Source organism: Neopelma chrysocephalum, unplaced genomic scaffold (genome assembly GCF_003984885.1).
Source record: "Neopelma chrysocephalum unplaced genomic scaffold, ASM398488v2 Primary Assembly neopelma1_96657, whole genome shotgun sequence".
In the NCBI taxonomy this organism is placed as follows: domain Eukaryota; kingdom Metazoa; phylum Chordata; class Aves; order Passeriformes; family Pipridae; genus Neopelma; species Neopelma chrysocephalum.
In genome coordinates this window covers 434,791-458,708 of record NW_020925302.1, presented here as the reverse complement: position 1 = coordinate 458,708, position 23,918 = coordinate 434,791, and the positions used below count along the sequence as shown (strand labels likewise).

The 23,918-nt window shown below is 36.4% G+C and overlaps 1 protein-coding gene across 1 annotated transcript; it reads left to right on the top strand.

Annotated features, from left to right (window-relative positions):
• The first annotated feature begins 873 nt into the window (after window positions 1-873).
• ANXA1 (annexin A1) lies at window positions 874-18,899 on the top strand. The gene is made up of 13 exons (XM_027708973.1): window positions 874-973; window positions 4,729-4,807; window positions 6,939-7,032; window positions 7,803-7,897; window positions 9,221-9,334; window positions 10,294-10,384; window positions 11,316-11,395; window positions 12,314-12,370; window positions 13,706-13,799; window positions 14,394-14,489; window positions 15,499-15,557; window positions 16,468-16,590; window positions 18,529-18,899. The coding sequence occupies exons 2-13, from the start codon at window positions 4,742-4,744 to the stop codon at window positions 18,586-18,588; spliced, it is 1,029 nt and encodes a 342-aa protein (XP_027564774.1). The 5' UTR covers window positions 874-973; window positions 4,729-4,741; the 3' UTR covers window positions 18,589-18,899.
• Window positions 18,900-23,918: the final 5,019 nt, after the last annotated feature.

Sequence of the window (23,918 nt, the reverse complement as noted above, 5' to 3'; positions counted from 1 at the left end):
CAGCCATTTATACAGAGCTATTTTAAACAGAGGAAGGGGTAAGCTATGGTGGAATGTATATGTAATGATGTGTTACATTTGAGAAATTTGCGAGGGTCCCCTTTAATAATAACCATCAGTCTGTTCCCCTTCCTCCTCATCTATCTATCTATAGGCAAGGTGCTGTGCTGGACATGTTCTGGAAAATGTCTTTGGCTGGGTTGGTGAGGAAGTGCTTGCAGAAAACCGCTTCTAGCAAGCTGGGATACACCCTCAGCTTGTGCAAACCATTCTCACTTTGATCTTCAGAGTCTAATCAGATTGTTTCAACCTCTTTCTAGTTATGCAGGTGCCAGTTACTGCCATTCTATTAAGCCTACCATTTTCCAGGTGTTTCTTTTCAAGAAAAAAAAAAGAGATTTATATTAAGTATTAGACCTCTTTTATTCCTGGGCCATTTATGCCATGGGCCCATGTGCAGAAGAAGCAGAGCTAATAGCCACCAGAGCTCAGTGAATTGAGGAAGCTGCATTGAGTCTTCACTGTTTTTTATCTAAAAGTTTCAATAAGCAAAGATATATCTTAATATATTCACTTTGTACTGGTATCAGACATGTCATAATGTGAAGGGAGTAACTCAAGTTTAGTTTTCTTAACATTTAATCATACAGTCCCGAAAGATTTATGGCAATTTATTACAGTGAGGGATGGGGCCATGGCAGGGGAGGAGAGCTACCACAGCATGCTTATTTGCTGTCTTTTCCTTTTTGAAATCTGCACATGCTTTCTCCAGCACGTAGTTTCACAACGACTTTTTCCGTGTGGTTCTCTGTTTTGGGCAGCACCCAGATAGCTGCTGCAGATGATTTCTGCCGCTGTGGAAACACTGGTTGCTGGGTGGAGTCTCCCTTCCAGGCTATAAAAGCATTGAGAACCCTCCACTCCTTTATTCCTGACTGTGCAGCCCTGCAAGGCAGTGTTTGTGAGGAGGAAGGTAGGTCTTTGTAGTTCATTACTGCTCTCTGTAAACCTGACACATTTTAAGAATCCTACATTGAATTTGTCAAGTGACCTGGGGCAAATTTTCTGTGGGTTGGAATTGCTGGCAAAGGAAAAGATGGATGTGGGAAGGAGAAGTTCTTTTGGTTTTGAAACATTTTATGGCAGGGTTTGGACAATTATCACTTTTATTTAATGTAATTAAATAAAGGGAATTAAAAAAAGCTTAAAAGTTTAAAAGGAAATGTATTTGGAGTTGACCATTTCAATGCTTTCTCTTTGCCTTTGTAGTAGGCTGCTCTAGAAATCTACAGTAAAACTGGAGGTCCTAGAAAACTACTATTCTTTGTATGGAAACTTAAAATATAGAAACAGCTGTTGTTACTTCAACAACAGTTTGTTGCTTTGGGACTGTAGAGGAGTCTTTGCTCATTAAAATGACATCTGTGGTTTGTTCTGCTAAATCTTTCCACAGAACTTTACAAGGATGAGATTGTTTTTCTCTCTGATGTTTTCATATTCAGCAGAATTTCCAATGCAAAATGAATTACTGTGTTAGGTCTTCTGCCTGTTTTTCTGATTGGGTGTCATCACTATAATTTAGATCAATATCCTAGTCTCTAGCCTTGAACAGTAACTGGAGATGTATCTGACGTGGTTCATGATATGGTTAAATAAGCATAGATAAATGCTGCTGTTTGACACAAACTGTAGTGTAAAAGTCTAGTTTGTGTCTTTAAATATTTTCAGTAGAGTACCTTCTCAAAACTTTCAAAAATTCAGATATGTCCAGTTCAAGGGCGCATCTTTTAGGGACTAAGAGCCAGACAGAAAGCAGCATTGCAATAATTTTTGTGAAACAACAGTTAGGGCTTTCAGTCTGTTTGATTTTTGAAACCAGTTGCAATGCTGATCATTCCAATTGGGAATGATAAAATACATAAAAATCACAATATTTTTCAAAATGAGATATTTTAAGTTCGTGATCCTTTTTCCTTTTAAACAGGACATCTACTGATTCCAGATTGGAAAGTGGGACACATGGCCAGGACAATATTTTGTTAAACAGAATAACTCTCAAATAGTTATCTGGTATGGAGTAACGAGAAAGTAGTATCACACTTTTCTGTGTCAACTTCTGTTTGTATCACTCAGTAGGCACATGCTTTTTTAATTCTCCCTGTTTATAATCTATGTCCTGAGCATAAAAGTAGACCAAAAATATGACACCCATCAGTCCTTTCAGTCCTTTTTGATACTAAATTAAAATAGTATTTGGGCTGAATGTATCTGTCCTGGATCTAGGTACTGTTTACTTGAGCTGTTTGCATTTTAGAGTGGCATGAGTCAAAACATTTGGAAAGACCTCGTCAGGGAGCTGGCTGTCTTCCTAGATTCCAATCTTCTTTTTTCTTATTAGACATATAAAGCAGAAGAGTTTTATATGTAAGTTAGTTTCTTATCTTTCTAAGCCAATTCAAACAGTCTAAGGTTTTTAGCTCCTTTCAAGAGCCATTGCCTACTTTGACTTCCATTAAAATTGTTTACTAGGCAGAAATAGATGGATCTACATGCCAAAATATCTTTATTTAAAAAGAAAAAAAAACCCCAAACTTAGTTTTTAAGGCAGAGATTTTTTTTTTAATGTATACATTAAATTAGAAAATACATAAAAGTTTAGAAGCTTAATAAACAGTGTAGTATGTCAGCCTTGTGCTCTAGCCAACCCCAAGAGCAGTAAAACCCGTAGAGCTGGGTGTGAGGGATGTGTGTGGGGATGTGCAGAAGACATGGATACATTCCTGAAACCAGCTCTCCCGGAGAAGCGTTATTTTATCAACCAAAACACAGTTTTTTCCCTCTTCTTCTTAGAGGTGGTGTGAGAATTAATCTTGTTTCTTAATGTTAAATGGTTGTACGCTCTGTGAATCAGCTTGTCAACAGACATATCAGTACATGTCGGTGTTGATGACTCAGTGCACCCAGTATGGAGACCTTTAAATGTTTTCATCCTCTGCATATGGTTTTCGTGTGTTCTGTTATAAAATGCAGCAGAACTTCAGCTACAATACCACTTCATCTGCCCTCATTCAGTTCTGTCAATACAAGAAGGGTGCAGGAGTCACTCTAACAGCTTGATAAAAGTGTTCTTGTAATAACAATGTAAGTATGCTTTTCTGATCCTGAACAAATGACACATTATAAAAGTTGGTCCTTAAAACTTACACAATATTCTGACCATTGTTTACCCAGCTGAGACCTACTCTAAATACCATAGAAATACAGATTTGGAATCAGTTTCAGGTTTTCTGGCAGCACAGGCAGAGCTGAATTTTGTGCCCTTGGGGCTGAGAGAAGGGCACAAAAGCAAGAGTTTGCTGGGGAAGGTGGAATATAGGTGGTTCCTGCCTCAGAGAGGGGAGGTAAGGAGAGCTTAAGGCAGGCTGGGGGAGGTAGCTGTTCCTTTGCTGTCTGCAGAACATGGAAGTAAGCTTTACAGTTTTGCTATGAGGCAAAAAACCCAGCTGGACTGTAGCTACGTAGCTTGGTCCTAAATGTGTGTTGCTTTAACAGACTGATCTCTGCCCTTCCTGTAGGACCTACAGCATGTGTTAGCAGTATAATCAACATTATTTTTTATAACTGTGTATATAATCTACATTACATAATCTGTACCACAAGACTGCAAATAGAATTTTGTCTCTTCACATTAGATTCAAAATTAGTCTGGCTTACTCAGCAACATTAGTTTATTGTTTGTATGTATGCTTTAAAACCAAGCCTTCCCTAGAGTTTGCTGTGGAAGAGTGTTTTGAAAAAAAAATTCTTTTGAATAACTCTATTTGATAAACCATTGGTTCCTCCTTTCTATTCACTCACTGTTTCAGTTAACAAACAGAGAATTTCTCACCACCTATTTCACAACCAATAGGTTATGTGAAGCAACCTGTTAATTATTTTTGAGTGCTCAATGTAACATCACAGCTCATATTTTTTTCCCATTCTGCATAGTTACTTATGAAAAAGCTGGATGGATTTTCCTTTCAAGTGGCAAAGAGCACAATTTTGCTCTTTTTTCTCTTCTTAAATGCATAAAGCTCTATTATTATGTAGAAATTGTAGGAAATATGTAAGAAAAAAAGAACAATGTATACGAAAATATCCAGTTTTACACATCTTCCTTAGAAAGAGTCTAGTCAAAGAAATTCCATGAGAATATATTTTACAAGGGAATATCTTTTGTCCTGACATAATGAAATTCCATGAGAATATATTTTACAAGGGAATATCTTTTGTCCTGACATAATACACAAGAACTCCAGCCTCAGTAAACAATCAGACAAGAATACTTGTTTACCACTGAGTTTGAAAATAACTAAATACTCAGTAAGCTAAATGGGTATAGCTGATAGAGAAAGACAGACTAATTGGTTTCTGGTAACTTCCCTTTTTAGGTCAATTCTAATCCTAAGGTATTGCTAATAAGCAAATAGTCCAACTACTTTACCGTTCTAATCTAAAACTTCTGCAAGTAACTAAGAGTATGGGGGTGAGCAAACAGTGGGGGAGCATCGCATCCCCTGCCAAACATCAAAGTTCCCTGTTTCCAACAGCACAGGTCAGTTACCACTTGGGAAACTAACCGCTGCATGTCATAGTTCTAGAGCAAAGACTTTGAGAGTGGAAAACCTTGAGTTTCACTGGTGCTGAAAATGATGAAAAATGATAATTTGATGCATCTCTTTCCAGAAACTCGGTCAACATGGCATTGGTATCAGAATTTCTGAAGCAGGCATGGTTCATGGAAAATCAGGAGCAGGAATGTATTGTAAGTATTATCAACTTTTGAAAGCATAATGCTTGTTTTTCTGTACTCTTACAAGTGATTTAAAGGCACAGACCACCAAACATTTTGCATACATGCAAAGGGAGGAAAAACAATGGCAAAACTCCGATGGATTAGAACTGGAACTCAGTTTTATTGCAATGTATAATGCAATAAGTGAGGAAGTCTGCTATCAGATAATCAGAAAAAATTACTCTTATTTGTACATATTACCTAGTTATTGATTCCTAAGCAAAACTAGTTACTGTAATGAAACTCTAATTCCCAGTGGCCAGTCACTGATTCACTCAAATTGGCCTCTTTGAAGTAGTAATCTGATGCTGGGGTGTGTGAATGTGTAAGAACATGTTCAGATGATGTACATGAAAATCAGGCACCCTTAGGCTGAGGTACAGGAAGCCAGGAGTTGGAACCCAGGAATGTAAAGAAGGAAATAAAGTCATTAATACATGTCCTAGTTATCATATCACATGTCATGCTTATGCTTGAAAGAGCCACATTATGTAATAAAACATCTCAGACAATCACTACTGATTCAAATTAGAAGGGAGGAATATGGTGGTGGGAAGTTTAGAGTTACTTCACTAGGATGATATGGAGAAGCTTTCTGATAATGAGGTTAAGATACTGAAATGACTGTCAGCAAGGGCAAAGCAGTACACTGTGAAGTCACAGTAGTTCCCTAAAGAACTTATTATATTGAAAAGAAATATAGGGGAAATTTCAGTAAATAAAGTTTTCTGCTCTAGACCTTTGTGGATTTTGTAATTTTGACTCCACAACATTTTGTGTGTAAAACTTTGGCTCCACCATCCTATCCCCATTTCGCTGCCAGGGTCCTGAGACATTCTTGGTTGTGGTGGTTACAGACAGTTTTTTATTACTGGTAGATAAGTTTATCATGGAAACCACTATACAAACTTGATGAGAATGAGTAACAGGCAGCAAACATTCCTTTGTTGACTTATCATGCAAGTCTCAACGATGTTTTGAAATGTATGCAAGAGATTTTTAAATATGCAGTCTGTCTGCTCTCCTATGACTCCTAGTGATAAAATTGTGTAGGGAGATGAACATTTGATTATCAGATGTTAGAAGTGTACCAAATTCAATAGAGTGTTGTGTGTAAAACGTATATCCATAGGACCTTGACATTTCTCTTGTGGTGCTTAATTTTAATGGCAAAGGATTAAAAAAATTAAAATAACAGTTTTTGAAACAAGAGAAAGAGTACAGGTGACTCTGAAAAGTCTAGCTAAACTGATTTTGTTTTCTGATAAAAAAATCTTGCTATACGTCAGAACAATGGGAATTTTGTGCAAATATTTCATCCAAGAATCTTGGGGCATCTTGTAACTTCTGAAAAAGAAGTAGGCATCAGTTAGGTAGCACTATTGAGTTATAGGTCCTACCACTAACATGATTTGTCATGTTGCTGACTTAGGACAAGCCATGTAATCTGTTGTATAATCCCCAGAGGCCTTTAGAGGCTGATTAGAGAGTGGCCACCCAGGAGTAGATTTACCAAAGGCGATAAGTAGACAATGCTTTGTGCAAAGTGTGGCTTATGTCTTAAGTTTCAAAGAAGTTGGGCAACCGGTCTCCACTTCCTTATAGGATTAGATTTGAATTCTTCTCCCAGATCTTGAATGCAAGAAGTGTTTATAGCCTTAGATATGAGTCTATGAGAAGACCCTTAATGTGATGCACAGTTTGTGTAAGGTGAACAGATAAATTAGCTTTAATGGCAGTGCCTGTAGAATTTAATTGAACCTTTAAAATTTGGACATAATTTGCTAATATGACAGTTAAGTGTTTTCCTACACAATCCAACTTAGTCTGAAAAACAGGTCTTCAGGTACCTAAAACGATATATGAAGTACTTTCTGTTTAATATATGAGCTGTGAAAGAAATAAATCTGATGCATATCCGTTACTGAATCTGTTTAATTCTCTGGAGTTACAAAATTGTGTGTCCTTCATACTCCTATAATAGACAATCCCAAATGCATACTTTATTTAGGCATCCAAAATTGCTTCTTTGCAAAAATATTCTTTGGAAAGAGCAATTTTTATTTTATTTTTAATTTTACTTTTTATTTTCCCTCTGCAGAAAAGTTCAAAAGGTATCCAAGGAGTACAAACATACCCTAATTTTGATCCATCAGCTGATGTTTTTGCTCTGGACAGAGCTATTACTGTAAAAGGTAAGAGGAGTATTATCTTGCTACGCTAAGACTCTTCCTGAGGAAATTTTCAGAATAGCACTGAATAAAATATCAGAGCAAGAGGCAATGGCAAGCAGGAGAGGTGCCTCTGCTTTTCAAGGCTTGACAATACATTAAATTATGCCACTTGCTAAAGAATCTCAACTCTTTGATAACCTGATGTTGTATTACAGTTCAGACCTTAATGCTGCATTAAAGTTCTTGAATATGTTGAATGAAGGGTTGTAAAAATTTAATTTCTAGAGAAGGAAAAAGTATTATAAGATACCATACTGATACTTTTCGACTTGATTTCTCTAACATTCCTGCATGAGGCAGTGAATATGCTGATAATATAGTGCATGCTTCTGTTGTGCTTCTCTTTTTTAATGAAATTCACATTTGGCACTTCATCTGTACTTTGAAACCTTTTTCAGTTTGACTAACTGAGATTAAATGAATATACCATCTTTTTTTTTAGGTTTTTTGTTATTGTTTTCAGATTAGTGGAAGTTCTGCACTCAGGACACTTTAGGAATTTCTGTTTGAAATTGCAGAAATATATGTTTTTGAGTTCTATGGGAATCTGTTTATTTGGTTTCTTCACTACAGCACTAACTATGAGTCCATAATGATTACACTTTCAGTTAAACTTAAGTGTGTCAAGAAATCAAAATATGACAGGAAGCAAATAATAATAAAAATACAATTGGCTAAATGATGCATATATTTTGAATATATTGGGAATTTTGTTGTTTGGTGATTCATAGGTGTGGATGAAGCTACCATCATTGACATCTTGACTAAAAGAACAAATGCTCAGCGTCAGCAGATCAAAGCTGCCTATCAGCAGACTAAAGGAAAGGTAAAGTATTCCAGCCAAGATTAAATTTACACTCAGAAGATCAATGTTTGTCCTGGGTTAGATGGCATGTATGAATCTAGATAGCATACTGAATTGGATAGGAGAGTTACAGGACCATAATACTGTTCCATAAATATACCACCACTGGTATACGGCTGGGCCTACACTGTCAGTGTTTTCTTACCTCTGAGTGATAAAACTGCTAGTCCCTGGAACTGAGAATCTTGGCAGTTACTACATGTTTCTATGTGTTTAAATTGCTCTTACTCTTCTCTGTTACAGATTTTCTTCCGTTAAACTTGCAACTCTAAATTGAAATTGCAATTTCACAGTTGGCAATACTGAAGTTACTTAGCATTTGTTTCTTGGAACAGCGATTCCTTTAAGTGTAATTTTAAAGGCCAACTCAGAAAATAAGTCTAATATCTTGTTTTAGCCTAGATTTCCTGTTTATGTTCGGGAAAACCTCACTTGTGGTTTTCGCAGCTCTCTTCTCCCTCAGAGAAAGCTCCAGCTTTGCAATTATATTTTTTAAATGATTATATTAAAATATAACTTTAAAGACATAGGAAGACTAACGATGTTAAACTATCAGATACCCTAGTTCCTGGCACACCATCTAAAGCAGAACAATACTAACTACGGACATAGGGCTTGTTTCTGAAATAGTCTTGTTGGTTTAGCTATCTTGGCAAAGCAGGTTGACCTTCTCGCTGTTATAGCTACAGCCTGGACACATACATGGTGAACAACAGGGCTGAAATGTTTAATGTAACAAAATAAGAGTACTGGGGATTTTCAGATAGGAGGCAGAATAAATAAGATTTTTAATTTTTTTTTTTCAGTTAAATGTAGGTCACATTAGAATGTAGCCCATATCTTAATTTCAGAACTTGCAATTTTGTTTATATATGTCCAGAGTTTCCACTGCAAATTCTGTATCCTTCATGCAATAAGTGGATAAATTTAAATGTTATCCACATAAGCAACTTAGTCATAATTTTAAGAACAATATAGCATTACCTTCTCTTGAAAAACAGGCAGCCTATTTTGAGTCATCTTCTGATGCAGTAAAGGGATGAATATAGCTGAACTGCAATGTGTGAAAACACTTCTGAATATTTACTGAAAAACCCTGATGATTTGCTTAACATAAAGGTGACAAAAAATTAATGTAGGTCTTCATAATCTTTTTTAGTAGCCAACAGGATGGTGTAGACTGAGATTCATTGGAGGTCAGACTAATTTTTGGACTGTAGCTGAACAGCAGTTACATCTTTACCATTCATTGGCTTAGTGTGTTTCTTATTCTTCTTGACACAGAGTCTGGAAGAAGCTTTGAAAAAAGTCCTGAAAAGCCACTTAGAAGATGTTGTTGTGGCTTTGCTCAAAACTCCAGCTCAGTTTGATGCTGAAGAATTAAGAGCCTCTATGAAGGTAAGACAAAATCTTCAGAGAAAAACTGTGTTAAAGACCATAAGTAATTATCAGGGCCTCTAAGTTACACTGGACTTCGATTGCAAAGCTTGTGTATTGGGTTTTTTTAACCTCATTTTGCAAAAAAAATAAAAAATATTTTTTTTTTAACCTAATTTTGCAAAACAAATCTATACTGGTAATTCAGATTATGGAGTAAGACCCAGTAATCTCTGCTGAATTTCAGGTCGGAGGAGATTCTTTTGTGAGAATTAACTCTGCCTTAACTGGATTGCTAATATAGTGATAGAGAGCGATAGTGTTTACATACATGTTTGCATAAGGGAAAACAAAAAGAGAAGAAGGTATTTTTCTTCATAGATTTTACATTCCTATCTTTTATGTGCACTGTTTGGTCCCTTTAGCACTTCTTTTGGGTAATAATAATGGCCAGTCTTCGCGAACGAAGATTGGGGGAAAGGTCTTTTACCTTTCCAGCCTGCGCAATGGATTTTTTAGGTGAGACACAGCATGCGCTGAACTGAGCCCACCCTTTAATCCTAAGGTTCATCTGCCGGGGCCAAGCAAGCTTGGACAATGGCAGTGAGGTCCTCAGGACGTAGGTTTGTTTAGAGTGACCTTCTCATAGATGGATGGCCTCACAGGGCTAACGGGCTCCATCTGCCCGGGGGGACTGGGATTCGAATCTGGGTCGCAGCGGTGAGAGTCCCGCATGCTAACCACTAGGCCACCAGGGGTCCCCACTTCTTTTGGGTACCAGTATATTAAATGTGATAAAATTTTAATTTCAAAAGAGCTGAAATAACAATATTGTGTGGAAGCCCAATGTTTTTAATTTTTATTTCTTGTTCCACGTGATACCTTCAAAGCCAAGTCAATGATTTGCATCTAATTTCTCTTACAAATTTTAAGTTCGCTCTATTGAATGACATTTCTGAAGATTTAATCACTTTTATTAGGGGCTTGGAACTGATGAAAATACCTTAATTGAGATTCTGGCCTCAAGAAACAACAAAGAGATCAAAGAAGCCAAGAGATACTACAAAGAAGGTAATTCAGAGCAAGAAAGAAGCATTAATGGTACAACTCTGTAGTAGGCACATTAGAATCATAGCCTCACTTCTTAGTATGAGAGGCGGAGAACATTACAGGAGGCAAATGAACCTTCACAAAAAATTTGAAGGATTTGTGGGGGAGGGATGTCATACTGACTTTTTCTGACCTAAGTAGATCCCAATAGAGAAGGAAAAGGTACATCATCACTACCAGAACTGTGGCTGTCTCATGGAATTAGTCACACATTTAAATATTTTCTAGGATGCATGTTAAACTGAGCTGCTTTTCTTCCCTTGTAACTAAACAAGGCTGACTTTTTGAGCTATCACTAGGCATGAAAAAAAAGCTTATTGAGTTAGAAACACAGACAGTGTGTTTGAAGAAATAAAATGTAGTGTGGTGTCTGTCATATATGTCAAGTTTACTTTGTTGTCTAATTAAATAATGTTTTCAGAGATTATGAGCCAAATTTTCTGAGACATATCCATTCAAATAATCTTAGAAGCCCAAATTAATAGCTTGATTTTTCAGGAAAGCATTTTGGTTTAGTTCAGTACTGGTAAAAACAGCCAGAAATAAGAATGAAAAAAAAAAAAGCAGCTCAGAAAAAAGCTTTTGTATTTCACAAACAGAGCTTAAGACAATGCTACCCACAAGACCTTAGAGAAGGACATTTTTCATCAGATTTTGGGTTTAACCTCCAATTTCACTGCGTATCTTAGAATTTAGAGGATACATTACAAATATACTTCTTCAGTAGAAGCTAAATGAGAGAAAGTAAGACAACTGCATTTCTAGTGGGCATATTTAAGTGGGGAATTAAGAAAAGACTGAAAAAGATCCTAGAATGGTTTGGAAAGGACCTTTAAAGATTATCTGGCCAACCTAGATGATAACTTCCAAACAAACTACAATTTGATTTCAGTGCTGAAGAGAGATCTGACACAAGACATTATCTCTGACACATCTGGTGACTTTCAGAAGGCTTTGGTTGCTCTAGCCAAGGTATGCTGTGCTTAAGCATTTTGAGTGACATTATCTGTAATAAAAAATCAATATTGTCAAGACTATTTTAGAGAGTCATACGATAAATAAGGTTTGGGTAATGTTTATTTCCTTGCACTGATTTTTACTTTCATATCCTAGATCGGTTGTAATTTTTCTTAAACAAAGTATAACGAGATTTTATCTTGAATGCATTTTAAAAAACATTATTTTTTATTGTAAAACATATTTGTTGTTTACCAATCATGCTTTTAAGACTTTTTTGGTGCTGTCTTTAAGCACTTGAAAAAACAACAGGCATAATGTCATGTCAATTGACTAGAAATAGAAAAAGCAGAAATACTTACAATTAGAGAAATAAACCTTTTGTCCTGCTGTTAAGGTATGTTTCCAGTACTTAGATAATGGGACAAGGGCAAGGAGTTAACAAGTGGACAACGCATTTTTTAAATTTATGTTCAAAAGCTGAGTTTAAACACTGGAGCTTCCTGATAAAAATGCATAGATACTTGATTTTTGAGTACATATATGAAGCTTCTACATGCACACAAGATTATTTTTTGATATTTCCATCGTTTGGTTTTTCAGTTTTTGCTTTCAAATCAACTTGAAAGAAGTCTATTGACTGATCACCAGGGAGCAGATCACAGGTTCTAAGCCTGCAATTTCACATCAAGAAAGAATACTTCCTGTGGATTTTCATGTAGAGCTTAAGAAATAAGTTGCTGATGGCCTTAGAAGTATGAAATCTGATTGATTACAAATACAACAGCTTTATTCATAGAATGATTGTCATAACTGTAACTATTTCCAGTTATATATTGGTATGACAGTGGTTCTACAGAACTCTAAAGTGTTGAGCTTTAGTGAACTGAATGATTGTGAGTACCAGTGAAATCTTTTTACTTCCTTACGTAGGCTGACCGATGTGAAGATTTTCATGTGAATCATGAGCTTGCTGACAATGACGCCAGGGTAAGATCATACTTGGCTCTCTGCAGAACTTCTGACTTACTTGAGATTACACTGGCTGCACATGTTCTGCCTGAATCCTGTACATTGTAGACCAAACAGAGAATGTCATACAGCAATCTTTTCTGGGGGTATAGTGTTTACATGAAGTAATACTTGACTTACATGAAGTTCATGTAAGCTTCAATGTTGGAAGGAAATTAGATATTCACCCTTATATCTAGCTTCAGACATGTTTCTGCAAGGGTTCTTCTAGTTCGTGTAAAGTGTGCAGACCATTTGAAGTACAGGTCAATAAGTGGAGGAATTAGGTCTAATCTTCCTTCCATTTTTAACAGTTCTTGAATTGAGGGACAAAGGTGTATTCATCTATGTGCATAACTAGCTAGCGTACCTTGAGCAGTGTGTTAGCCAAAGCTATTGCTTTGGAGTGATAACCTTTCAAGATTATTGGGTAAACTTCACAGTCATTTTCTCAGTAATTCTAAAATAAACATCTATTCTTTTCCTTCTTTCTTGTACCATTAGTGGGACTATTATTGTTACAGTCTTGGTAAAACTTAGTAGTCTTTTCTGAGAAATCTGACATCATGGTTACAATTTAAATGTAGATAGACTTTAAACTGATTTTTGAAAAATCCAATAAAATAAAAAAGGCCATGGAGAAATACTGCTTTTATTCCTGGTGCGTAAAGAGTTTAGTTCTGTCATCAGCCCTAGATACGAAAGTAAATTAATACTCTGTCTAAGCTCAAGTTCAGTACTATTTATCTTTATACAGAGTGTTGTTGAATCTTTTTGTGCTGTATGGAGGTCTTTAATGATTACTTTTAGACAGGTTTTAGGAGGTAAGGAAAGTGAAGGAGACTGGTTTGTTTCTTACTTTCTTGGAAGTAAAAGTCACTCCTGGAAAGACAAGGAGTGCTTGGTGCATAGCCTTGTCTTGCACATTGGACTAGTTAATAGCAGAGATAATTTTGTTAGTATTAAGAATGCCTACCAGTCCTAAACTCCCATGCAGACTGCTATCATATCATGATAAATGAAAAATAACTTAATTCAAGAATGAAGTATATCTAGGTGAGCTAGATGATGATCGTAAATTGTCTGAAAGTATGTTTTCTAGCTGCACTGTGTTCTATAAGTACCATTGTAAGTGAAATACGAAGTATAACTTGACAGAGCTGGAGTGGTCTGAGGTAGGGTAGAGTTTTGTTATGGATCATGTCAAGGGCTAGGGTTCATTGCTGACAAGCAATGACTCTCAGAAGTACAGTATTCCTGTTTGAGTTTTACTATTCCAATATTGACTTTACTACTTTCTTTTCTTTATGACAGGCCTTGTATGAAGCAGGAGAGAAAAGAAAAGGAATAGATATTAATGTGTTTATTACTATTCTTACTACAAGAAGTTACCCACATCTTCGAAGTGGTATGTTGAATGAAACTTTGTGCTTTGCTGGCATGGATTTTGCACAAGGCCTGCTCATGAATTCAGATAGGATATAGATTATCAAGATGTGACTGGCTGCTACAAAGGTCTTTGTAATTGGAAGCATGCTTGCTAAGGGTGCAGTTGGCAGCTTGACTGTTCTTTCCCTGGTAGAGATGAGCAATATCATTTAGGCTGTTAACAAAACTGTTACCATGAAGTCTCAAATGGCTAGTGATCACAATGACAAGCAATCAATGTGACAGAGTTTCTGAATACTCCTCAACATGGTCTTGGTCCTAAGCCACTTTGCCCTAGATAGAGGGTTATCACACAATGTCACAGGCTCTGATAGTCAGTGGACCACTTCTACCCCTACCAATGGGAACATGAACCCTTCCATCCTAACAAAATCCCATTCCATATGCAGATTCACCAGCCCATGCAGTAATACTGCTCTTTACACTATGCTGTCTGAAGAAAATGAGAAAGATGACTTACAAACTGTGCTCTGCTGCAGCAGTAGGGGCAGAATAAGGCAGAGGCAGTACTGTATTTTCATCTCTATTCACTGAGTTTTCTTCCCTTATTTAGTCTTTCAGAAGTACAGCAAATACAGCAAGCATGACATGAACAAAGTACTGGATTTGGAGCTCAAAGGTGACATTGAGAATTGCCTCACTGCCCTTGGTAAGTGGTTTTGTAGAATGCAACCTACTGTATGTACTGACTGATAACTTAAGTTTTACTTTTGCTATACTTGCTCTGATCAGAAACTCTTCTGGACTTGCCCTGCTTCATTGAGAAACTTTTAAGTAAAAGAAAAAAATCTAATCCAATCATAGTGATTTAATTAACTTATCTAAAATTAATTATCTGCTGATGAATTACTAGAAATACCTCTCCTGATATGTGGGACGATCTTTTAAAGAGAACAGATAAATTGTCAACATAAAAAAACTTTTATAAGAAGTCACTATGCCAAAAACAACAAGCACAACTTGTGTAGAAAACCCAATAGTTTTAAACCTGTCTTCAACCAAACCCACTCTTCTCCAAGTTTTGTGAAAACACTTTTCATGTATGATTATTAAAAATATAACAAATTTCCTCCTATGGTTGTGTTCAAGAAAATATTCATATAAAGTTAGTGACTGTTCTTCATGAACAATAAGGTGAGGCAGGGACTGATTCTAACGAGTGGACCAGGGATGGAATCAGGAGCCGGGCACCTGTTTTGTTTTCAGCTTTTATATTACATAATATTTTTTATCAAGCATATTTTGAATAAAAGAATTCTTCCCATCGGATACCTCTTAATATCAAAAGTGTAAGGCAAGTACTTACTATAACTTGTTTTGCAAAACATCAGATCATAACCTTCAGCTCTTTTGTAGAAGACATAAATGTTTTCACCTTTTTCTTCTTTTCTTCCTTAATTTTGTGGCAGTAAACTAGGGAGAACACTCTTGTCTTTATAGTAACTGAATTCCCTGACTGAATTGTTTTCTGAATAGACAGAGGAAAGGAACTGCTCCTCTTCCTATATTTTCAAGACAGGTAACAAAAAAGTATATAAATAAGATGTGCAGGTAGGAACAATGAGACTGTTTTTAAAGTGTTCTTTTGCCAGACTTTTGTCTTCTATTACTTCTTACATTTAGAGCAGAAGTGACATTATCTCACTGCTTCATTACAGTGAAGTGTGCCACAAGCAAGCCAGCTTTCTTTGCTGAAAAACTCCATTTGGCGATGAAGGTAACCTAAAGAAAGAACTTCTCTTTGTAAACATGAGGTGCTTTATAAGCTGAAAAATAACAAGCTAGGTAGAGCTCTCTAAGCTCTTCGTGTGATAGAAAAAGATTGTGGAAGGAAACTCAGTGTATTTCGTTCACTCCTTCTGTTCCTGCCTTTGAAACCTGAGAGTCTTTCCATAAGAGGAGCTATCTGTGTGCTGCAGTGTGTTCAGGAGGGCATCTATCTATCCACACATATCTTTCACGGTCAACAGTAACACAAAGCTGACTGGAACTTTTCTTACTTATGAAACCACAAAAATATTAGTGAGAAGGAAACAGGAGAGCAATTACAGAGCACAAACCTTGTGGAAGCCTAATCTTTGATGAGACATCCATGATCCTTCTGGCAAATCTGGAACCCAAGTTGAGTGAGGCAGCTGGAGATTGTGAAACAGTCTAGTATGCAGGTATTGTCATAACTCCTGTGACTTGTTTAGGAACAGTATGTGAAAAATTGAGTGAAACATTATGAAAATACGGATCCTTGCACTGTTAAAAAAATAATGAAAAAAGACAGTGAAGTCTAAGTTGTCTCGGATGTCTAGAAAGCACTGTGAAGGAGATGCCTCTTTTCAAGAAACAGATAAAAAAATATGTAAAAAAAATTCAGGGTGGAGGTAGACTCTCAGAAGTGAATTGTGCTCACAGGGAACAGAAGGCAGATATAAGAGGTCCCCATTATGCTTTAAGGAAAAGGATATGGGATCTGTTCACCTGCAAAGAAGTCTAATGGATTAACACACATAACTCGATTAAAGATGTTTCAATGACATAAGTAGTATAATTCTTTTCTGTTTGTTTTTTTCTTAGTTTTTGTTGTTGTTTTCTTTTTTTTTCTTTTTTCCTTTTTTCTTTTTTTCTTTTAATAGGGTGCTGGGACACGGCACAAAGACCTCATCAGAATCATGGTTTCACGCCATGAAGTGGATATGAATGAGATCAAAGGCTATTACAAGAGGCTGTATGGCATCTCTCTCTGCCAAGCCATTATGGTAGGTTTTTTCTCAGGTGACATACAAAATGCAAAACAACCACATGATTTTTGAAGTCCAGTAAAGATTTGTTAACTCTTCTGCTCCTCAGTCACCAGTTCATCCTGAGTATCTCATTGTAGCTGAGTAACTCATGTTTCCAATGGTCCACATGGTGGTAGAACTAATTCGTTTTCTGAGTCCACTTTTTTGTCAAAAAAGGGATAGTACTTTGTTAGTAATGATACATATCTCAGGATATCATCTTTCAATAGAAGCCAAGAGCTGAATGGAGGTTACAATATCCCCAAGTTCCTGTACTTAAGTAGACATAAAGTACCTTGGTAGGAGAGTGCAGATGATTGCCCTGACAGCTCTATGGGAGATACTTGACGAAACTGGCTATTGGGTTTTAGCATTTGAGGTACTCCTGCAAATGCATGTTAACTTTTATTAATATTTATTTGGGCTGCTTTCCAGATGACCTAAGTAAATGAGTTAAACTAACAAAAATATTTTCTCAAAAGGGACTGACTACCCAATGTATTTTCTGGAAAATTTAACCAGTGAGGGACTTGATGAAAGCTAAACTTGGAGAAAGGTAGAGCATCTTTTTGGAGGCTAGTAGTGCAGACAAAAAAAAAAAATCTTGATTGGAGTAGAAACCTACTCTCTACACGTAGAGAGTACCTTTTGGATTTTTATTGGTGTCTGCTACTTTTTCAGTTAGGTGCCAAAGGTTACTTTTGTTCTTCCCTCATGAATGTGGGTGAACTGTAATTTGCTATGTAAGTACATCAGCTCATCATGATAATTGCATCCAAATGTCTTGAAGCATAGCATGGCTACACTAAACAGTTCATATCTCTCTGAAAAGTAGATTCAAATTAGGGAAAACAAAGCATGTAATAATTACACTGCACACTTCATGCATATTATCCATTTTTACCAAGCTGAATATCCCATGGTGGATAGAGTATCTCTGTAGTATTAGCCTTTGTTTGAGATACCCCTAGACACAATGTGTATAGTGTTTTAATATTAAGGAAAATTGGACATCACTGGTCAAGGAAGAATTTTCACTATATTTAGAGAAGAAAAGCTTAAGCTCCTGGATGTCTAGAAATCTCCTGTGCTTCTCTTCTTTATTTTTGCCATTAAATCTCCTGGCCTTTTGTACTGGATCTGACTGAGTTCATTTCCCCATAGTAGCCCTCACAGTGCTGTGCTTTGCATTGATAGCTAGAAGGGTGTTGATAACACACCAGTGTTTTGGCTACTGCTGAGCACAGCATCAGCACTGTAACATTCCTTCCTCAGTTGAGGGCAAGATCCTGGGAGGGGACCCAAGTAGGCCAGCTGACCCAGACCAGCCAAAGGGATATTCCATACCATATGGCATCAGCTCAGATATAAAAGCTGGGGCAAGGAGCAGGACGGCAGGCATTCATTGTCTCCAATGGCTGCCTGCTAAGGAATGATTACACGTTGCTGAAGAGCTGCTTCTAGGAAAATGGCTGGACATTGCTGCTCATGGGAAGTAGAGGATAAACCTTGTTATGTGTCGCTTTTGTGCGCACAAGCTTTTGCTTTAAGAAACTGCCTTATCCTAAACCACTAGTTGTTTCACATCTTACTCTCTCCCCTGTCTGTCTGGGAAGGGGAGTGATAGAGGGGCTGGGTGGGCACCTGGCATCCGGTCCAGGTCAACTCATCACACCTTGTCTACAAGTGCGCCACTCTGGAAATGCATGTGTTTATTTCTAGGTCCTACAAATAATTTCACTGAGCGTACTCAGTTGCAGATCAATCTATGGTGAACATGTGTATTATCAAGTGATTAATTTATTTAGGTGAAGCACTAATGCTTGGTACATGTATATTGAATGCTTATTGAAATTTATTTCACTTAAGACCATTATTCTAACAATTGTGGGGGTTTTATGCTTAAATTGACAGGATGAACTCAAAGGGGATTATGAAAGCATCCTGGTGGCTTTATGTGGAAGTGATAACTAAGTTTTATGTTCCTGAAACACACTCAACCCCAGCTGATGAAGGTCTATATATTTACCTGTCTATATAAAAGATAGGCTTTACATAGTGAGGTTTCTGTGGAATGGTACTTGGTCCATATGTATTTTGTTGCAAACCTGTAACCCAGAATGTATTTTTTTTCCAGTATCTTTATACTGAATGGCATTAATATCTCTTGTTATCATTTATCCAAAGTCAAAGAATGCCTACAAGTTTCTATTTGCTTGATTAATCAGGAAAATGGTAAAGTTTTCATTTATTCTAAGCAAATAAACTTTAAAAAATAAAATTAAGCCATGTGGAACTTTGTATGTCCTTTGTTGCTATTCTGCATTTAATTTCAAGTTGTCTGAGTACAGTATGTGAGAGAAAAATCAGTAAATAACTTAATCAAAAAATAATGTAGCAATATCGGACTGTATAGCTGAGTTTGCACCTTTCATTTCACTTCAGCTAGGGTTTATGTAAGCCAGATACGTGAAAAACACCTAAAAATAACCTGTTAAAAAAATTAACTTGTTAAAAATATAAGAAAACTAACAATATCTCTGTCTTGTTCTTTCTCATTTAAATTGCAGAATAAATAAATCTGTTGTATTTAGTAGAAAAAAAAATATGAAAAATTCCTCATAGCTCCTTGTGAGAGACTAAAATGTTCAAACAATTGGACATTTGCAAAAGTATCAGGTGCTTTACCGAGGCCAGGTTTGCACCCCCCAAACAAAAGGGAGAAGAAGTTTTGGGTATAGCAGGTTTTAAAAATTACTTCCAATTAAAGCTGAAGTAATTATTAAAAATTTTTTGAAGGAGTCATTTTTTGGCTGAGTTCAAGAGGGTGTAAGCAGCAGCATGTTCTTTGTGAGAGTCCACCCTAATGATTCAACTTCAAAACACAAACGAGCACCTAGCATTTTCATTTTGAGTAAAGGAGGAGATGATATAAACGTGCTATTAATAGAAAAACAGTTGTTATCTGATTGTGAGTTTTGCAGGACCATACAACAGAGCAAATGATTACACTGCTGTATTCTAAGCAGTTTACCTAATTTTAAGGCATTTCACTATATTTTCAAGTATTGCATATATGCATGCATCTTTGCTGGAGGCAAGAGTAGTTGCATTTTGATTGTGTTGTATTTGTGTCTACTTCTACAAATGCTGCTTGTTTTGAAGAAGTAGTGTTGGTCTGTGTAGTGGTGTATCAATGAGAAGTCACAGTTTTACTACTCCAACAAGAAAGTTAAATCCCCCTAGGCACACATTCCTGTCTAAAAGGCACACATTTCTGTATGGTTAGGGAACTTCTTCCATACACATTTAAAAAACCCAGAAGCTTTTGATAAAAATTCTACTCATATGGCTATTTCACAAGTGTTTTCAAGGTTATGATGTATTTATTATAACTTGTAATTTCCATGGGAAATATGCAACCAACTGTTAAAGTCCAGAAACTTTTGTACTGCAAAAAAATAGGGCTGAGGTTAATACTTGTGAAACAGAGTGATTGCACCATCTATTTGACTGAAGAAGGCCTTGAGATGGTTTAAGTAGACATGAAAGATGTTTCTAAAGTGAAAAAAAAAGAATGTTTTTCTGTTATGCTAACACCTAAGTAGAAAGGTGGTTTCCTGGCATTAAGAAAGGGCAATCCTTGTCCTAAAAAGCAATGTGCAGAGTAAAGGGGAGAGACAGAGAATTAAATGGACCAGCACAAATAGTCTTTTTTTCTGTGAAAATTAATAAGAGCATCAACAGCAAAAGGTAAGTGCAGGTCTGTAGGAATACATCCATATCTGGAAGAATTTGTATCAGAAAGTTAGAAATCATTTCAGTAGGAAGTCTTTCTGCATAGGTGATGGCTCTTTCTCAAAGGCAGTTTCAATGCTTCCCCTCCACTGCATAGCAAGAGAAGTTCTCAGCCTTGCTCTCTGATATGCAGAGAGGTAACATGTTTGCAGAAATGTACAAGGCCTTCTTGGGCCAGAGAGAGTCGGGGAGGAGAGAGAGAAGATACAAGAAGCCTTGGAGGAGGAGGGGCATTGCCTTTTGCCCCTAGAGGCCCGGTGCGTGCAACATGGTAAAAAAGTGGTTCTGGCATCTGAAATAAATCTTTTTTAATCTTTCCACTGCCCTGGCATTCTTGGGAAGAATACCTGCATATGTTTACCTTACGAGGTCTAATAGTTTGACTCTAGTCAGAATATCGTTAAGAAAATCTGGGTTACCACAGAAGACAAGTAAGCAAAGGTTGTTTGGATATTGTTTGCACTTATCTTTTTGCATCAAAGGACAAAATGTCATATAAAATTGCTGCAAATGAGTTTGAAATGTAAGTCCTTAAGGACTCCGTCCAATAGTATGCTTTTCTCTATGCTGAGCTGTAGGTATGAGATGAGTCCACAGATTTGTACTAAGGAAGGATGCTTATAAATTTTCTACAACTGTTTTCCCAATCAATATTAGAAATTAAACAGCTATATTAGGAAAAATGAGACAAAATAATATAAAGAAAGGTATTTTCAAGTCTTTTTATAAACTTATATAAAAATCAAACCAGAAAGTCTACCACAACAAACTTGCTGAAAAAAACAGCTTGTTGCTTACTCAGGATGTCTGAAGGATGGCTTGCTTGGGCATAGTCAGTGTGCTGCAATTTTTACCACTATTTTAGTGAAACACAATGAATTTTATATGAATTTTATTATTTTTATGAATTTTATAATGCCTCTTCTGAGTTGGGGAAAGTATTTCATAACAGCCTACAAAAATAAAGAAGCTTTTAATTAAGTGTGAACATGGGATATGAGGAAAGTAGCCTGCCACGTTTTAAAGACAGTCAGATACGATTTTATTGGAAAGCCATATATTAGAGTTTGAGTAAGGTGGTGATTATTGCATTCAGACTTGTGAGGAACAGCGAACCACTTATTTAATGGGGAATGACCATTCAACCATTTAAAGCTAATGAAGGGGAGGTAACTGATGAAATCAAGAGGAAAGGAATTGTCAGTAAATATATTACAAAAAAGGCCATAGTGAAATTCATGAGAAGGGCTTCCTTGCTAAATTGCAAATTGGTGGTTGGGGAGGCAACCAAGGAGTCACAAGAAAAGCAGTAAAAAGATTGAAATATGATTTTTTTTCATCATTGTACACTTATATTCTGTAACCAGAAAAGTACTGTGAGGTCACAGCTTCAAAGCAACAATAAAATGAAGGAATCACCCTGCATCTTCGTCAGGTAAAGCTTTCTTAAAGGATGGTGATTTTTAAATCATTTAGAAAGTATTGGAAAACCATTACTTCAAATAGCATTAGTTCTTTCACTACTGTTTGATAAAATGCACTAGAAATGCTACATTTCTCACATTTAATTTATTAAGGCTTTCTGATCAGCCACCTCCTGCACGAGTTGGACGGATTCTCCCTGTTCTCTTTCACTGTAAATTCTTTTCTGGCCCTTTTGGCTTTGCCCCGACAAAACAATGAATTTGCGGAAGGCTAGTAGTAGAAGGCAGACAGCTTCCGAATGGCGTTTCCAAAAGTTTGAGCTCTGGTGCCACCTGGTGACTACATTGAGAACAAGGACAAGGAATTGTATTACAACAGAAATTCAATCTCAAACAGGCGAAGGTCTTATCCCGGCACTGTTTTCTAGTCTGTAGGAATAAAGACCGATACAGTAGTTCAGAATATTATGGAAAACTGGGATTTTTCACTGCTCCACCATTGCTGTTCGAAATAGCTGATGAATGTAATTTGATGTATGAAGAGAAATTTTGAATTTCTTACTGTTCAGCTTTATCCATTTTGAAAGTCAACACTTTCTTCTTCCACCACTTCTTGCTATATTCTAACCTATACTAGAACTTGGCTGCTAAACTACTGACAAATTTCTTAGAAGTTTCTTGGGAGGTTATGTCAGGCTTCAGGAAGTCCAGTTAAATTTAAGTTTCTTCTGTTATTTCTGCCTTTTTAGTGCAAAGCACTTCAGTCTTTGTGGAGTCATGCATGTTTAATCATGAGGATGATTAGGAGATTTTTAATATACTTTTTGTGTGTGTTTCACAGTTCAGTTAGTATGAGTTTACTGGCAAATAAATATTCTTGATTTCTGAATTGGTAATATTACTTCCACACTTGTTTATTCTGACTAATAACTGGAAATGAATAAATATCATACATTGTTTATTACGCCTGCAAACACTATCCTGCTCTTCAAAAAAAGAAACTGGAGTGGTTGTGTGTGGATTTTTTGTTGCATAATTTAAAGTTATCATTATGTGGCATTGTTTGAAATATGTCAAGTTTACCTCTAATTGATTGAGGTGATTGCTTCTGGAGTGTCTGAAAAATAGGATAATTGATATTATGGAAAATTGAAGATCTTGTTAATCCATGGTATACCTACCAGGTATGGAAATGATGCTGTAGTTGAGTGTTTCTATCAAACTCAGATATCAACCTGTGGCAAGTTACCTTAACTTGCTTAATCCCACTCCACAAAATGTAAGTCTTATGATTTGGAATTTATAAGGTCAAGTTCATTTCATCTATATGTGTATTTAGCCTATTAATAAGGAAAATACACAAATGTAGTATATGAAACTCTTATAAATACACAATTAAAACTTAAAATGACAAAGAACATCCACTCTCTGTAGATTAATTTGCACAAGACTAACTGGGGGAAAAAAAGTACCTTCAGTGAAACATCAGTGCTTTTACACTGATATTTGTATCAGTGCTCTGTATTGGAGAAGATTTTTACTTCTCTCTTTAATGCAGAATACAAAATACTTTCCTGAGATACAGTTTGGCTGTAGAGAAATTGTCCATACTGCATAAAAACACTAGATGTAGCTGTTGACACTTGCAGGAGAAAGGGCGCACACACCCAAACCCATATCCACACTTTGCTCTTGCACACCCCACACTCCCCCCCATCTTCTCCAGCTGAGTATTTGTTGTTTTGTGTGTGTGGTGTTTTGGATTTTTTTTTTTTTAACCAAATCTTCACATTGTAGTTTTCCTAATAATTAGGTAGCTCCTTTCACAGTCTCTGAATTTGTCAGTCCCTCTTCCATTAGACATGATACAAAAATGTAGACCGTAAAATTTAAACATGACATGAGTTTCATGAATTAATTATTAAGTAATGATGTTTGAAAATATGTTAGTATATATGCTTCCAGCAATTGGCTTGATATTGCCACTACAGTGGTGTAGTGCAGGTTTCTCTTGCAGCCTTGATGCATTTTACATAGGTGGGACATGGCAGTAATCTGACCAGCTGCAATTGCCACAATGCC

What these genes read in the sequence shown, in the direction of transcription:
- ANXA1 (XM_027708973.1), top strand. Translation starts at nt 4,742, where the DNA reads ATGGCATTGGTATCAGAATTTCTGAAGCAGGCATGGTTCATGGAAAAT. An exon ending in CTTTGGTTGCTCTAGCCAAG is followed by an intron (nt 11,396 to 12,313) that starts GTATGCTGTGCT and finishes TTCCTTACGTAG; the next exon opens with GCTGACCGATGTGAAGATTT. An exon ending in CTCTCTGCCAAGCCATTATG is followed by an intron (nt 16,591 to 18,528) that starts GTAGGTTTTTTC and finishes TTAAATTGACAG; the next exon opens with GATGAACTCAAAGGGGATTA.